We start from the raw sequence: 17624 nt of genomic DNA, 5'->3' as shown, positions 1-17624 counted from the left end.
CGTGCCTCAGTTTGGGCCAGCGGATGGGTCCGCTCCCCATTCCAGAACGCCTTGGCCTCTTTCCACCCCCGAGGCCTCATTTATTCTTTTAAAAAATGATTTAGCCTTCGCAAGCTCAGCATCTGCAGCCTCCTGAACAATGAAGGATTGTAAAGTGTGAGCTGGGGAATGAGCGAAAATCCTCGCTTGGGTCACGGTCGCTCGGAGGAACTGGGGGCTTGTTCTGAGGAAGTGCAGTTGGCAAAAGCGGGCCAGAAAAGCGTCTTCCAAAGTAAATGTTTCCTCCCAATTGTTCCCCTTCCCCCCAATAAAGTAGGGGACTAGTGATGCTGAGGCTAGCTCTTTAAATAAATGGACTCCTTCTCCACTCTCTTGGCAACAGCAGGGGTGTTTGTGCTCTGGGACGGAGCTTTCTAGTCAGCTGTATTTATCTTGTAGCTGTACTCACACACACACACACGCACACACACACACAACACACACACACATACACACACACACACACACTCGCGAGGGGTTCGTCAATGAGAGTGGGGTAGTTGGCCCGAAGCCCGTGACTGCAGAAACTTTGTTCCGTCCACGCTTGACTTTGAGCTCCGAGTGCAGATAACAGGGTCTTGCTGCAGAAAGCAGGACGCCGGCCCCTGAGGGCTCCGGGAGGTATTTCCTTCACTCCAGGGGAAGGACAGGGGCTGAGTGCCAGGTGCAGGAGCAGATCCCTGGGTGGAATGGACTTCCCCAGGGACCCCAGGCTTGCCATGGAAGAAGGTCTCAGGAGATTAGAAGAGGAGGAAGAGGGTGATAATAGCACCAGTGTGGTACCGCAGGAGCTGGACTGGCTGCAGTTGTATCTCAGCCCGTTACCGGATGGCTACATGAAGGCAAAATTCACCCTGTCAGCCTACCTGGCATGCTGGCTCATTGTGAAGCTTTGCAAGGTAAGCGAAGCATTCCTTTTTGGTGGTCTGTGGCTCTGCAGCTGGGCAAGCAGAGAGAAGCGCAGATGTAGATGGGGTGGGAGTGGGGGCAATCCAGAGCAAGGATCACGGGATTATGGATTTAGAACCAGAAGATAGTTTAGCTGTCATCTAATACAACGTCCTTATTTTAGAGATTAGGAAACTGAGGCCCAAAGTTATGACTCGACCTGCCCAAAGTCACCAGGTAGTTAGATGAAAGAGCTAGCTTCTGAACCCAGGTACTTTGTGAAATCCAGTACTTTTTCCACTATACTGGGCTGTTTCTTCAGGCTGGCTTTTGGCATAATATTGAAATTAGTTTTTGGATCCAGAACAGCTTGTCTGTTCTGTTCCATTCCTCTAATCTCTTTTCCCCTCCCCCTACACTTCATGGCACCCTCTCCCACCTGCCTATAAATCCTAGAAAATCCTTCAATTTTCCTCAAGCCCGAATTCCTTAACCTTTCTTTTTGTCTTGAACTCCTTTGACAGTCTATCAAAGCCTACAGAACTCTGCTTAGAATAATGTTTTAATTCAATAAATTAAATTATGTAAGATTTCTAAGGAAATCAATTGTCTTGAAATGCAGTTATCAATATATTTTTAAAAGCAAGTTCATGGAGCTTAGGTTAAGAATCCTTCACTATACAAATCTATTAGAAAAAGATTTGTTCTGAGTCATTTACACCGAAGTGTAGACATAAGTTGTTGGATTTCTTCTTTTGGGGGCTTACGTTTTATTTCTAGTTATGTTATGAAAAGCTTTGTTTGAGCTCAAAGAAATTTCAGAAATTAGCAGTAAGATGAAAGAGGGACTTCAGGAGACAGATAACTTTTTTGGTGACACCAGAATTATATCCTGAAGTCTGCCAACGATTATAGAGGTATGGAAAAGAACCAGGAGAGGAAGTTACAAGGAAGCAGATTTAGGCTTGATATAAGAGGGAAAAGCCCCTTCCCAGCATTTAGGGAGATCCCACAGTAGAATGGTTTGCTGCACCAGAGATAGCAAGTTCTCCTTCACAATAAGTCTTTAAGGGAAGGCTGGACAACCATTCAGAATTCCTCGTCTTTTAGGGGTTGATGTAGAGGGCTTTTATGTCCCTTCCAGTTTTACGATCTTGAGATTAGACTTGTCTTAAAGTCTCCAGGGTCACTAGGAAGAGAACCGTAGAGAATGTTCATCATGAGTGGTGTTTGCAGTCTAGGACTGAATTCAGAAAAGGGTTCCTGGTGATTGCTGAGTCATAAGATCCTACATTTAGGGAATGAACAAAGGGAGCAAGTATTTATTCAGCACCAACTATGTGCTAGGCACTGTGCTAAATACTTTACAAAGAGCATCTCATTTGATCCCCACAACAACCCTGCAGGGTAGGTTCTATTATGATCTCCATTTTACACTTTGGAAACTGAGGCAAACAGGATTCAGTGACTTGCCCAGGGTCACACAGCTAGTAAGTGTCTGAGGCTGGATTTGAGCTCATGTCTTCTTGACTCCAGATCCAGTGCTCTGTCCAGTGCAGGAGAAATGTTGAATTCCTGCCTAGCAAAACTGAATGAAGCCCAAGACAGATTAAAATATAATTGGGAAATGTTTAACAAAATAAATAAAAATACAAAACAATATGGTTAATGTTGATTTGTGATTTTCTAAGTTAGTATGACACCTGCAGAGATCCATTTGTAATTGAGTTTGATATCACTATCTGCTCTAAATTTAGAGCTTGGGTGGAACTTTTGAGATTATCTAGCTAAATCTCTCATTTTACAGTTAAGGAAACTGAGGCACAGAGAGGTTAAGCAATTTGCCCAGATTATACAGATTGCCCAGAATTCTGAGCTGATTCAGGATTCTAATCCAGGTCCTCTAACTCAAGATACAGCATTCTTTCCACTGTGTCATACTGTCTCTTGGGATACCTGGTATCATCTCCGTGTGACATCAGGTATCCTAACTTGCCAGAAAATAACTTTGTCATATAGAGGGGCAACTAGAGTGTATCTAACATATCCATTAGGTACACCTCTGCACTAGTAAGGTAGCAGAGCTCCAAATGGAGGTAGTTAGCTGATACAACAGATAGAACTCTGGACTGGATTCAGTAAGACCTAAGTTCAAACCCAACTTCAGACACTTCCTGGCTGTGTAACAGTGGGTAAGTCACTTCACCTCTGTCTGCCTCATTATCCTGAACCATAAAATCAGGATTATGGCAATGCCTACCTTGCAGGGCTGTTGTGAGGATCAAGTGAGATAATAATTGTAAAAGCACTTAGCACAGTGCCTGGCACATATTCAGCACTATTTAAATGTTTTTCCCCTTTCCCCAAACACATACAAAGATTCTCCCTACTGTAAAGAGAACTCCATGTGTCTGTATCTGCAGCTTCTCCCCAAGGATTCAGTCAAACTTGGGTGTCACCCTGATATGACCTGACAGTGTAGACAAAAGAGTTCACAGTGAGCATCTGTATTCCCCAGGCCATTGAGTTGTCCAATTTCAACTGCTCTGGACTTTTATTGGTATTGTGGTTGGCAGCTCTTAAGAGGACTCCAAAGTACATACTTGGAGGAAATTTAAAGTCATATCTAGGAAGTAGCATGGGGTAGTGGGAGGGCATAAGAGAAGAACCAGGGAACTTGACTTTCAGTCCTGGATTTGACCCAAAAAAGGTATTCGACACTGGGCAAATCAGATAACCTTTCTGAGTTTCAGTCTCCTCATTGGCAAAACAGGGATTACAACCCCTGTTGGGCCTTATTCACCTGTTTTCTGTTTCAGTCGTGGCAAGTGCTTTATGAACCCTATGTCTTATTCATACATGAAGGGGGTGACAGCATTATTCTTCCTAGATGTGGCCATTTGTAAATTTCTAGAATATGTTTAAAAAAATAAAAGGACAGGACTCAGTAAGCATGAGAGTCAAACAGCAGAAAGGATGTTCAATTTGGAGCCAGAAGACCTTGTTTCAACTCCCAGTGCTGGTTCAAATCTTAAGTCCTATCACCTGTATAACCTTTAACCTTTTTGTTTTCTGTTTCTTCTTCTTCAAAATGTAGGGGTGAGGCCTGATGGCCTTCAGCTTTAATCCATGGTCTTGTGGTCCTTTGATCCAACCCAATGTCCCAAAGTAGAATTGTCTTTGTATACTTAAGGCCCACCATCATGCCTGGACCATAGGAGGTATTTAGTGAATAAGATCGATCAGAAATGACCTAAACCCCAAGGTCAATGTGATTATTGTAATCATTAGGGCTTAGCATAGTAGGGAAATGTTGTGGAGAATTATCTCTATTTTCCAATCAAGGCACAAAATAATGACAATTTCTGTAATTCCATTAATTCAAGATTGGACAACTATGTTATCCTTTTTCCTCCCTCCTCTTCCCTTCCCTTCCTCTCTTCCTTCTATTAATAAATATTTACTAACTAGCTACTATGGGCAAGATACAGTGTCTTTTGACCTAGTGACACCTAGTAGCAACTAGATTTATTTCCTAAAATGATCAAAGAAAGAGGAAAAAGACATACATACAAAAATATTCATAGCAGCTTTTTGTGGTGACACAGAACTAGAAACTAAGGGAACTCATCAATTGGGGAATGGTTAAATAAATTGTAGTAAAATAATGTGATGGGATACTATTGAATTTTAAGATATGATGAAGGGGATGGTTTCAGAGAAACCTGGGAAACTTTTTATGATCTGATGTTATGATCTGAGCAGAGCCAGAAGAATAACTTATACCAGGTTTTCTCAAACTTTTTGGTCTTACGATCCCTTTATATCCTAAAAATTATTGAAGATCCCAAAGTGCTTTAGCTTACTTGAGTTACACACATACACATTATTAGTAATTAAAATGTCTTAGTACTATTATGAAAATAGTTTTGATCTCAAGGACCCCCATGAAAGCGGGTCTCAGGGATTTCCAGGAGTCATAAGACCACACTTTGACAACCAATGATGTATGCAGTAAAAACACTGCAAAGATGAACAATTTTGAAAGACTCAAAAATAATGATCAATGCAATGACCATGCTTGATTGCAGAGGACCAGTGATAAAGAATACTACCTACTTCTTTGAAAGAGGGATGATAGATTCAAGATGCATGATGTGATATGTAATTTTGGATATGTCCAACATGAGAATTTGTTTTACCTGATTAAGCATATTTGTCATAAAGCCTTTTTTTCTTGGTCGGGGATGGGGGAAGAGGGGAAGGGAGGAAGAGAAAAGCAAATAAATGCTTGTTAATTGAAAAAAGATCATTTAGAAAAAGATATTGTATGAATTACTTAGCATGAGCCAAGCATTGCCCTCATGCAACTTACCCAATAAGGCATAAACTCAGATAATCCTATTACAAAGTAACACACAATTGGTTTATTAAGGAGGTTTTCCTTCTCCCTAATGTTCCTCCTTTCTGTTCATCTCCCAGACAACAGTTTAGGACTTTTTAGCAGTGACCTTCAACAGTTTGACTTGGAGGTATCCTAGATGCATAGAATGCTAGAAGTGTAAAGAATGCTTAAATGTCAACTACTCCAAACTCCTCATTTGACAGATGAGGTGTCACTACCAGGAATGTCAGATGAGTGCCAGACTGGTACAGGTTCAGGGCAAGAAGACAGTATTTTTGCATAGAGAAGGCAAAGTTTTTATCCCCTCTCCCCCAGAATTTAGAGCTGGAAAAAGATTTTGGAAATCACCTAGTCCAACCTACTCATTAAAAAATGTACTAATATCTCCTTTTTGGTTGTATCACCTTTATTTCCAAATATATTCCTCTCTCCCTCCTCTGCCCCTTACCAAGTAAACAATCCCATGTAACAAATGTAAGTGTTGGGAAATGGTTGATTGAATCAAACAATCAATTAATCATCGCCCTACTCTACTTAAAGTAGCTAAAAAATACTCTAATCCTTATATTTTAACCACATGAGACCGCCTTTATTGAATCAATCAACTAAAAGCATTAAACTTAAATTTTAATAATATTTTAATAAATTTGGGAGGAGTGAAGACCACTGGATGAAGAAAAGTGAGTACAAGAAGTGTTTTGGTATTGGCTCAGGAGATAGTCATAACCTGTAACTTTTTTATGAAAGGTCATGTCAATTTGAAACCCAGGCATTCAAATATCTGTAAGCTTAGAGGAGAGATAAGTTCTTATTACAGTCAGGAGAGAATATTGTTGGGGAGCTGTGGGCAGTGATGGGGAGAGAAGTACCCCAGTCTCAATCTTTGCTCCAATTTGATCTTGTGAACTTTGGCCAGTTGGAGGATTTGGACTTTTCATCAGTATTCTAGTAGCATTCCACCAAAAGCAGTGACTGGCAAGATTTTCTGCAAAAGGAGCCAAAGACAAACTAGATTGACTAAGAAAAGGCATCTTCACAACTCCCTAAGAAGCCCAGCAGAAAGCTTCATCTTATCTAAATGGAATGTCATGAAGACTCTATAAGAAGAAAAAAGGACTTTCATAAGCTATATGTGACTCTCTTGGTTATGTACCCAGTTGAACTTTATTCTGGTACATAGTGTCAGGCATTGGTTCCCCTTACTTTTTTTTGTTGAGTGTTCTTTCTGTCATGCATTAAATCATGATCCATTAGTGGTAGCTTGCTTCATCTATTTAAAATGTGAACAAGAGCTGCAATGATCTGGGTAAAGAGGGCTATAATCCCAGGGAATAGAAATGGTTGCTAGGAAAATGTCCAGACATAAGAAAGGAGAAGGAAAGAAGAGAGTTCTATGGTTTTCCTTGAGGGAGGCAAGGCTTTGAAACTAAAAACACAAAGTAGTTATATACTTCTCTATACCTGCATAAAGGGAAATGTCTTTCCTTTTGACGGCCAGGCAGCAATTATTGCAAGTTTTGGAAAGGTCTTGTAAGGTAGCTTAATGGGAGTGTCTGCATGGCCTGAATGTCATTGTCTCATTTATCCAGTTCTAGAGTAAACATAGGAACGGGCTACCTTCCCACCACATTTATGCCTTATGCGGAAATTTTGTAGTAATGGGACCATAGAAATAGCTATGAAACACAGAAAAATGTATCCTTTGCCCTCACTTCAGAGACTGTCTGAGGGGTCAGTCAGCATGACACTGTCAAGTGATAGCTTTAATTGGTTAGTGAGCACTTTCCATACCATATCAGGTAAGTGGTTCAATATTATTTATTGTTCCCATTACACAGATGAAGAAAGTGAGGCTGAAAGATGTTAAGTGACTTGCTAATAAGTATCAGAATCAAGCCTCAGACCTAGGTCTTCTGATTCTGAAGGCAGAGTTCTGTCCATTGTACCTGATTAGGTCTTTATATAGGTCTTTATATCATGCTTTAAGATTCCTAAAGTACCTTCCTCACAAAAATCCGTTGAGGAGAGTATTATTACTACGTTGCTGATGAGGAAACTGAGTCTCATAAAAGTTAAGTAACTCTCTCAGTCATATAGTTAACAAGGGTCAAAGTCAGTTCTCAAATCTAGGTCTTTGGATTCTAAGAAAAGAGCTCTTTGGTTTGAACCACCCTGAGTTAGGATGCTGTCTATCAATTCTGGCAGCCAGTGAGTGTGTCCAGAGAATGATTTCTCCTTCTTCTCTACTTCAACACAAAAAGAAGGTTCAAAGCAGGGGATCCAAAATGTGAAACAGCTCTTGATTTTTTGGAAAAGCATCTCAGGGAATGTCTACCACTAGCTCACTGCTGGTGGGTAGTAAATCTAATGACATCCTCCTTAAGATTTTGCTCCATACTCTTAGAGGAGTCTGTAGAATAAAGCTCAAACTCCTCTGGTTGGCATTCAGGGCCCTTTCTCAGACCAGTTCAATCCTACCCATCCAAACTTATGCCCTCTACAAAAATCCTTCTTTTCAGTCAAGTTGTTCTGACTGTCCCCTCCATATATCATGTTAATTTCTGCCTCTATCCTTAGTCCTCCCTTCTCCATAAAGCATAATATGACAACATTAGTCAACGCTGATCCTTCCTCTTAACCATTTGTAGCATTTGTTGTCTTGACCACACATTTTAACATTTGATGTAGCAGGTTATCATTTACTGTCTTCTGTTTTATTTTGTGAATTAGACTTGTTTTCTAATTCACATTTAGATTATAAGCTCCATGATGGCAGGGATCATAGTTTATTCTTCTTTATGGCCCTCAAAGTTCTTTGCACACACAATAAATGTTCAATAAGTACTTGCTGATTTGAGGAGAGTAAAGAAGACCCTTCTGTCAACTTATCTTTCAGTCAACAACAGCATTTGCTGAGTGCTCACCATTGTGAGAGCCCAGAACTAACACCATGCATCAGTTGTATTGTCTGGAAAATGGGAATATTTTTAGCTAATTTTTGCTCCATGCAACAGTACCAACTTGCTCTAATAAAGCCTTCTTAGAAACCAAGGTGTGAGTACAATTATCCCTTGTCTGCCAATTTGACTAAAGTTGCACTGAGCAGTGTAGGGTGGTACCCTCTATTGGCATTAAGCTGCCTTTATCAATTTGATTCCAAGGAAGCCAACCCACCCACTTGGTGCAACTGCATTCCAAAATGGCAACTCCTCCTTTTTCAAGAAAAGGCCAAGCCTTTGTCTAGTATGAAAAAGCTATGCGTGACTGGTACTGGGGTATCCTGACCTTCCAAGATGTTGCCACCAAAGAATAAATGCAATTCTTCTCCATAAAGGCGGGGCTGACTATGCTGTGCAGTCACTCCATTGTGTGAAAAACCTTAGGGGTTTTGGAGGCAAAGCAATCCGTGATGATTCAGAGTAATGACATCTCAGCCCAATCCCCTAGGGAAAAAGGAAAAGAACAGAACTGAATAGCACTCTCCAGGTCACCAGAGAATTCCACGTGCCATAAACCCAAAAGAAAATCCCAAAATTTTAGACCTTATTTTAAGTTATTATGCTTATTCCCACAGAGACCTGGAATTTCTCCTGTAACCTGCAAGTCCCAACTCAAGTACCATTTCCTCCATGCTAAATTTAGAAAATACAAGCAGTCAGTAGGAGTCATTTCAGACCCTAGACCTAGAATGATAATGAGTTGCCTGAGTATATACCAGGTATAGGAGGCTCACATCAGTAATCCCAGCTACTAAGGAGGCTGACCCTGGTGGATCTCTTGAGATTGAGAGTTTGGAGTCACAATGAGCTATGCAAATCGAGTGTCCAAACTAAGTTCAAACCATTTGAGTCCCAGGGAGGAGAGGATCACCAGATTGCCTAGGGAAGGATAAACTGGCCCAGATCAGAAGCAGAGAAAGTCAAATCTCCTGTGCCAATCAATAACTCCTGTACTTTCAATCTTGGTGAGATAGGGAGACCCAGTTTTTAAAAACAAAATAAAAATAATGTGGTCAACTACTCCTTTCCCTCCCAAAATTTCTATTCTAGTTTGACAATGTAAATACACATGAAACAATAAGAGAATGATAAGATAATGTACAATTAAGGACTAATTTGTTTGATCCAGGCTATTAGGTTTGATAGAACTTGAAGAAGGGCAGAAATTAGTGTGCACTAGAGTGATCCTCAGGGAAATTTTCATGACCTGGGTATTGAAGGAAGAATGAAATTTATTTTCTAAAAAAAACAATAGCACGCTTATATTACCCCTTAAGATTTACAAAGCACTTTCTTCACAGCAATCCTTTAAGGCAGATAGCTTAGCTGTTAGATATATGTGCATATATATGAATGCATATATATGCACATATATATACATTACATATGTAAAAACATACATATATATACTATACACATTTATTTAATGAATGAAAAGTTTTTAAGTACTGACCATCTACCAAGAACTGTGCCAAACACAGGATAAAAATACAAAAGTCAAAACAGTTCCTGCCTTCGGAGGTCACTTCTTAAAAGAATACGTGTGTATATGAATATGTATGTGTATGTATATATATATAGATATGTATCTGTATAAATGGACACATGCATATGCATATGTATATATGAGTGTCTACATATGTATATGTACATATTCTCATATACATACATATGTATACATACATCTATATATGAAAAAGTATCTCTTTCTACTAGATTTCAAGTGTCTTAATCTCTGTTTTTTCAAAATCAAGCATTTATTTTTTTTCCTCCCATATCTCCTTCATTGGAGAGAAAAAAAAATATAAAGTCTTTATAATAAAGAAGCATAGTCAAGCAACATGAATGTCCAAACACATCCAAAAATGTGTGTTCTATTTCTCATATTAATCCATCACCTCTGTGTAATGAGATAGAGAGTAATCTGCATCATTATTCCTTTAGAATCATGGTTGAATATTGCATTGTTTAGAGTTCTTAAGTCTTTAAGAGTTGTTATAATATTGGTGATATAGTAAAAATTGTTCTTTTGGCCCTGCTCACTTTATACTGTGTCCGTTCAAATAGATCTTCAAGGTTTCTCTGAAACTGTCTCTCCATTTCTGATAACACAGTAGTATTTTACTACATTCATATACCATCCCCCAATTTGTTCAGCCAGTTCCCAATTGATGGGTAGCCCTTTAGTTTCTAGTTTTTTGCCACTGCAAAAAAAAACAAAACAAAAAACTGCTATAAATATCTTTATATGAATGGGTTTTTTTCCATTTTCTTTTATTTCTTTAGGATATAGATCCACTACTGGTAGCAATGAGTAAACATGGTTTTGTAACATTTTGGGCATTGTTTCTAATTGCTACCAGAATGGCTGGACCAATTCACACTTCCATCAATGATGCGTCAATGTGCTGGTTTTCTTGCAGAGGTGCCAAGAGTTGTCATTTTTCTTTTTTGCCAATGTGGTCAAACTGATGCATGTGAAGTGGAAGAAAGATAAGATTTAGATCCAGTGAAAGACAGAACATTTTAGACAGGGAGAACAGTGTGAATAAAGACAAAAAGTTAGACACAAACATGAGAGATTCAGGAGATTCAAGTTTGATCATATTACTTCCTTGCTTGGAAAAAAACCAAACACTCCGGAGACAACTTGTTGCATCTAGAATATGAAATCCTTAGCTTGACATTAAACATGATGCTTCAGTCTATCTTTTTAAGTTTTTCCTACACAGATCCTTGTACCTAAGTTGTCCTACTGTCTGTTCCCTGAACTAAGAATTTTATCTCTTGCCTTTGTTTTTATGCCTTTGAACTAGCTGTCTTCCATGCCTGCGATGTAATCCTTCCTCATTCTATCTCTTATGATCCCCTACTTCCTTCAAGGCTCAGTTCACATGCCATACAATCTCCTATAACAAGTTTTTCATGACCTCTGCTTACTCTCATCCCAAAACTGTTAGCACTTACTCCCTCATTCACAATTACCATGTGTGTATTTCTCCATTTTCACATTTATCCCCCACTGGTAGATTATAAATTCATTGAAAGCAAGTGTTACTTTTCATTTTGTATTGGCATCCCGATTACCTGCTTCCATGCCTGTAAATTGTAGACTCTTAAATGCTTCTTGGATTAGATTGTGTTGGACTGGAGTGGGGGCAGTGAGGAGACTAGCCTGCCTGGCTTTCTCTTGCCTGGGCAGCTAAGCCTGTGGAGGGCAATTTGGTCTTTTCAACTCCACAGAGGGGATTTCAGTGAGACAGATGAGAAGAATATGGAAAGGCCCATTCAAGAGACATATTAAATTAAGAAACATTTCCCTGGTAGTGAGACAGACCTATTTACATGGGTAGCAAATAAGAACTGAATCACAAGAATTGCTAACTCAAGATGAGGAATTGGGAAGGGAGCAATTTGCTTGTCATATTTTTGGTTTCTTTGGTAAAAATTGTTCTCTTGGTTCTGTTTGCTTTACACTGTATCCATTCATATTTATCTTCCTGAAGGAGGTAGGTCTTAGTTAGGCCTCTCTGAATGAGACTGGTATTGGTCAAAGTCATATCACTGGGGTTAGGAGGCACACAACAGGAAGGAAAGAAGGAGCAACTTTTATCTTCTTGGAATGTTGTAAGCTCTAGAGGTAGACAAAGATGATGTTGAAAATACTGGGCTTGGTAAGATCAATATTTCATGGAGGTAGAGTTGGTAATGCTTTCAAGGATAACAGGAAGGACTCTCTTTCCTCTCAGCATAAATCCCTACCCCAATAAGTTGCTGAGCTAGGAATTGAACTCAGGTCCTTTGCTGGCAAATCCAGTGATACTCACCATGTTGTTTCTTACTAATAAACTCTGTGTGATAACACAGTCAATTACCTGGCCTATACGCAGTTTTTCCAACTTGTTAGGATTTTTCAAAGCCTGAATTCCACAGGAATATCCATTGACAATACAAGCTCTTCTCCACATCATAATTAGGCATCAGAGAGAACTTTAGTGAACAAATCTCATCTCCCTCACCCTCCGCCAAAAATGTTATCTTTTGATAGATACACCTTTAACAGAGAGATAAATAATAATTAAAAGATTCTTTCTAGAGATCTAGGGACCAAACTAACTTTCATGATTTTCCTGGGATCTGCTCACATTCAGCTCAGTCCCTCATACATTCACCATCTCAGTGTCCATCTCAAAGTCTTCGAGTTGGAAGTGACCCTGGAGATCATCTAGTTCAAACCATATCTGATCAAGAAATCCTCCTATAACATGTCCAACACATTCATTACTCAGGGCTATCTCCAGTCATCCTGATCTGTATCTTGCCACTGGACCCAGATGGCTCTGGAGAAGAAAGTGAGGTTGGTGACCTTGCACAGCCCTCCCTCACTCAAATCAAAGTCAACTGCAAGTCATGTCATCATTTCCCTGATGTCATGGTCCTCTTCGAGAATAAAGGACAAGCACAATTCACCATTCATATTGAGACTTTAAGTGAGGACAAATCCCACAACCTCTTGAAGTAATCTTGGACAGCTATAATTATTGAGAAGTTTTTCTGGAGGAAAGGAAGGAATCAAGCATTTATTAAACTTCTGTGAATTGCCAGGCACTGTGGCAAGCACTTTACAAATGTCTCATTTGATTCTCAGAAAAATCCTGAGATGTAGGTACTATTATTATCCTCATTTTACAATTGAGGAAACGTGAGACAGACAGAAGTGAATTGACTTGCCTAGGGTCACACAGCTAGTAAATATCCTAAGTCAGAGTTTAACTCCAGTTTTCCTGACTCCAGGCTCAGTGCTATATCCACAGTTCCATCTATCTGCCCCATCTTTATGTCAAACTTTTCACTATTTCTAGGCAATTTTCACGTACCATTCCAGGTTCTATCTTCTAGGACCAATCAGAACTAGTCTAATACTTGTTCCACATAACACTTTGAATACTTAAAGCCAGCCATCATCTCCCCTCTATGCCTTCTCTTCCTTAGGCTAAGTGGTCTTAGTTTCTTCTACTGATCCTCACAGACCATGATCATAAAACTTTTCACCGTCATCCTCACCGGCCTCTGGATATTCTCAAGACTAATGTGCATCCTAAAATGTGACACAGAACTGAACAAAGACATCTATATGTGATCTGATGAGAGAAATGCACAGTGAGGTTATCATTTCTTTTGTTCTGGATCCAATTTCTCTCCTAAATCAGCCCAAGATGATAGAAGCCCTTTTGATGGCCATGTTGTATTGTTAACACACGTGGAGCTTTGTAGTCCAGCCATCCCCCAAGTCATTTTCAGACCAACTGCTGTTGGTCACTCCTTCTTCATCTTATACTTGTGAAGTTGATTTTTTAAAACTCAGGTATAGTACTTTATATTTGTTCTCATTTCATTTCCTGATGTTTCATGTAGATCAACACTCTAACCTGTCAAGGTCTTTTGAGATCTCTACTCTGTCATTCAGACTATGACCTATCTCTCCCAACTCTGTGTCATCTGTAGCTTTGAAAAACACACCATCTGTGGCTTTATTCAATGCTTTGCATATTCTAATAACAGCTCACGTTTCTATAGTGCTTTATGATTCACCCAGCATGTTCCTTATAGCAACTCTGTGAAGTAGGTGGTACTAGAATTGTTATCTTCATTTTATTGATGAGGAAGCTGGTCACCTAGCCAGTAAGTGTCATTGCTAGGATATGAATTCAGATTTTTCGATTCCAGTTCAGTATTCTTCCTTGTGATTCTCAATAATAATGAATTGACTCAAATAGGACGAAGATCACTCATGTTCAGAAATATTACCCTAGACCCTATAGTATCCTTATTCCGCAAAGTTCTTGTCCCTAGATATGATCATGCCAAGAAAGTACCTTGGAGATTTTAGGAAGAATTTTAGCAACAAAATATAGATGAATATCAGGCAAATATTCACTTGGACATTCTAATTCTTAGAGGTTTATTCTATTAGAAGACAGAATTTTTAGCCTTTAAAAGAGATCTTTTGAGGAGAAGGGTGAAGGGGGTGAGGAAGAAGGAAGAAGATAAAGCATGGTAGCCACCTTCAAATATTTGAAGAGCCACTAAGAATCAGACTCATTTGAGTGGTGCTGGAGAGTAGAATTAGTTCAATATTTCAGGAAGTCAGATTTCAGCTAAAAACACATTTCTGAAAACTAAAGTTGTCTGAACATGGAATGGCCTGCTTCTTTAGGCAGGGCACTCCCTATCGTTGACTGGATGACCATCTGTTAGGCTGTTGTAAAGAGAATTCTTGGATTGGGTGGGACTTTGAACTACGTAACCTCAAAGGTCTGGGATGGTATGATTTCATGAACCTGAAGGCCTATCCATGACTCCCTCTCCTCTTGCACCTCCTCCTTTTTGCTTCAGTTTCTCCACCTACCAAAATATGACTAATATAATGTTTCCTTCTTAGCAAACTAAGATTTTGTGATAATATGGGGCATATCAATATACTGCTTCAACATGTGTTTCTAGTTACTTGGTGATTGAAGAACTGTCATACAACATATCACTAAACTGACTTTCTCACTAAATTGGTAGCTCAAAGTTTCCCTAAAAAGGTGTTTGTCTGTCTGTTTCTGTCATCTAGCTAGCTATCTGTCTGTCTGCCCATCCATCCATCCATCCATCTATCTATCTATCTATCTATCTATCTATCTATCTATCTATCTATCTATCTATATCTTTCTATCTACCCACCCACCCATCCACCCATCCATCCATCCATCCATCCATCCATCCATTTATCCATCCATCTATCCTTCCATCCATCCATCTATCTATTTCTATAGATAGGCATATAGATACTGATACTGATAATTATGTTTCAATATAATTGATTTCCTGTGTAATCTCATTTTTTAATATATATTTAAAAGCATTCTGAGAGGGTATCCATTGGCTTCCCCAAGCTTTCAGAGGGGCTTGTTACATGCTTAAAACTCTTGAGTTAAAAAGAAGTTAAAAGACTGAGCCTCGCCCTTTGTGAGGGGAGGAGGTAGCAGGAACAAAGCACACCATACCACAGTGTGGTAGAACTGCTGAAAGCCAATCATTTGTTGAAAGCATGACCAGGAGGGATTAGTGTGAAGCAGGGCAGATTACAGATTTAACTCCTGAGGGAGGTTCGTTCTTGGAAGGAAGTTTCTGGTTTTAGGATTAGATTGAGATCTCTCAGTTGCTAAAACCCAAGATAAGTGAGAAGACGATTCGACATGCCCTGCCTGGGCCTGACCAAGTCAGCCAGCCTGGGTTCTGAAAAAACCTGCTGGTAGGATTTTGAAATCATATTTATTCTGCATAGCCTTACTTACATCCATGTTTTCCCCTAATAGAATATAAGCTCCTCAAGGTCATGAACTATTCCATTTATGTCTTTGTGTCTCCAAACCTAGAACAGAATCTGATATGTAGTAGGCAATTAATAAATGCTTATTGATTTATTTCTATTTGAAAAATCGTGGAAGATAAAAAAGGTGCTAGAGCAGTGGTATCAAATTCAAATAGTAACTGGGCCACTAAGTCATAATAAGGATTCTTGCTGGCTATATAATGCCTTAGAAAACCGCATATTTTCTTTATTTATGTTCTATTGTATTTTTATTTATTTTGTTAAATATTTCATAATTGCACATTTTAATCTGGTTCAAGCAGCACTAGGAGGGTTATGCTGGAATCAGTCTTCAGGGATTGTTTGATACCTCTATGCTGGAGAATTACAGAGAAGAAAATTTTCCATTTATTAAAAAAAAGAAGGTGGTTTTGGCTTTTTTGTTTGTTTGTTTTGGTTTTGGACCTTAGGCCAGTGAATTTAAGTTTGTTTTTGAGTAAATGTGTAGAACATATTATGAAAGGGAAGCAGTGACTACCATGAGCCAACTTAAGTTAATCAAGAATAAGACATGGTACTGATGTGAAAATGTGTTTAATAGAAATGCATGTGTAGAATTCACATAAGATTGCTTGCCATTTTGGGGAGGAAGGTGAGAGGGAGGGGGAAAAATGTGGAATTTGTGGAAAAGATTGTTGAAAACTAAAAGCAAATAAATTAATAAATTTGGGGAAAAAAGAATAAGCCATGATAGACCTTTTCTTTAATGTCATGGGGATATTAGTAAGTTGGCTCTGTGGATAGAGTACTGGGTCTGGAGTCAAGAAGATGAGTTTAAATCTAGCCTCAGATACTCACTAGCTGTATGACTGTGGACAAGTCACTTAACCTCTGTTTGCCTTAATCCACTGTAAAAGGAAATGGTAAACCACTCTAGTATTTTTACCAAGAAAACCCTGAAAGGGGTCATGAAGAGTTGAACACAACTGAATAACAACAAATTCATTTGTTAGATCAAAGAATTTCCATGGATTTCAGCAAGCCATTTGACAAAGTATCTTGTCATGCCATTGTGGACAAGATATAAATGTGGGCTGGATAGATAGGTGGGTTTGGAACTGGCTAGCTGATCAGATTCAAAGGCTGGTGATTAATGAATTGATGTAATGACTGATGCCTTGAGGGAAGTCTATAGCTGTGTGACCCTGGGCAAGTCACTTAACCTCTGTCTGGTGGTGCTAGAGCACTGGATCTAGAATAGCTGCCTCCCAGATTTGTAGCAGAAATAGACCTTACAGATATGCTTAGATATGGAACAGACTAGATGACCTTTCTGTTCTGAGACTGTGGCTTAGGCCATTTATCATTACCAAATTTCAGGCTCTTAGGAATAATGACGGGATATCGTTATGAAACTGCTCCAAAAATGTTCTATAATTGCCACAAGAGAACAGTACTGTACAATGTGTTTACAGTATGGAATTTTAAAAGGTTGGTCATCTTGTGTTTGGACCAACTACATTAACATTGGAACCTTTTGCCTTATTAGGTAGTGAGTTCCCTATCACTGAGTGTTCACAGAGGAGCTGATAACCACTTCTAGGGCATGATGTAGAGGGGATTCTTACATTAGATAGAAGGTTGAACCAGATGACTCTACAGATCATTCCAGCCTGATCTAGGAGTTTCTCTTTCAACTCCTCTAGGACTCATAGTTTTCACCACACAATCTAGCTCTTCCTTCTGTGCTGAATAGTGCTGTTCTATTTTATGAGGATGGGTATCTATCCTGAACCCTTCAAAGCAGAGAGATCAAACATAGCAACACTCTGTGTACTCCCCAAACCAGATTAAAATGTAATTGGGAAATACTTAACAAAATAACTAAAAATACAGTAAAACATAGATAATGTTAATTTGTGGTTTTCTAAGT

At 39.1% G+C, this 17624-nt stretch overlaps 1 protein-coding gene across 1 annotated transcript in view; it reads left to right on the top strand.

The window, feature by feature from the left end:
- The first annotated feature begins 619 nt into the window (after positions 1 to 619).
- The window catches only part of ARHGEF4 (Rho guanine nucleotide exchange factor 4), a 501611-nt gene continuing 484606 nt past the window's right edge, over positions 620 to 17624 (top strand). Inside the window, exon 1 of the mRNA XM_072613489.1 lies at positions 620 to 938. Within this exon, the coding sequence (XP_072469590.1) occupies positions 729 to 938 (210 nt within the window). The 5' untranslated portion in view covers positions 620 to 728. The remainder of the gene's footprint in view (positions 939 to 17624) is intronic.

The sequence above is a fragment of the Notamacropus eugenii genome, chromosome 5, assembly GCF_028372415.1.
Source record: "Notamacropus eugenii isolate mMacEug1 chromosome 5, mMacEug1.pri_v2, whole genome shotgun sequence".
Lineage (NCBI taxonomy): Eukaryota > Metazoa > Chordata > Mammalia > Diprotodontia > Macropodidae > Notamacropus > Notamacropus eugenii.
This window is presented reverse-complemented; position numbering and strand designations above follow the sequence as displayed.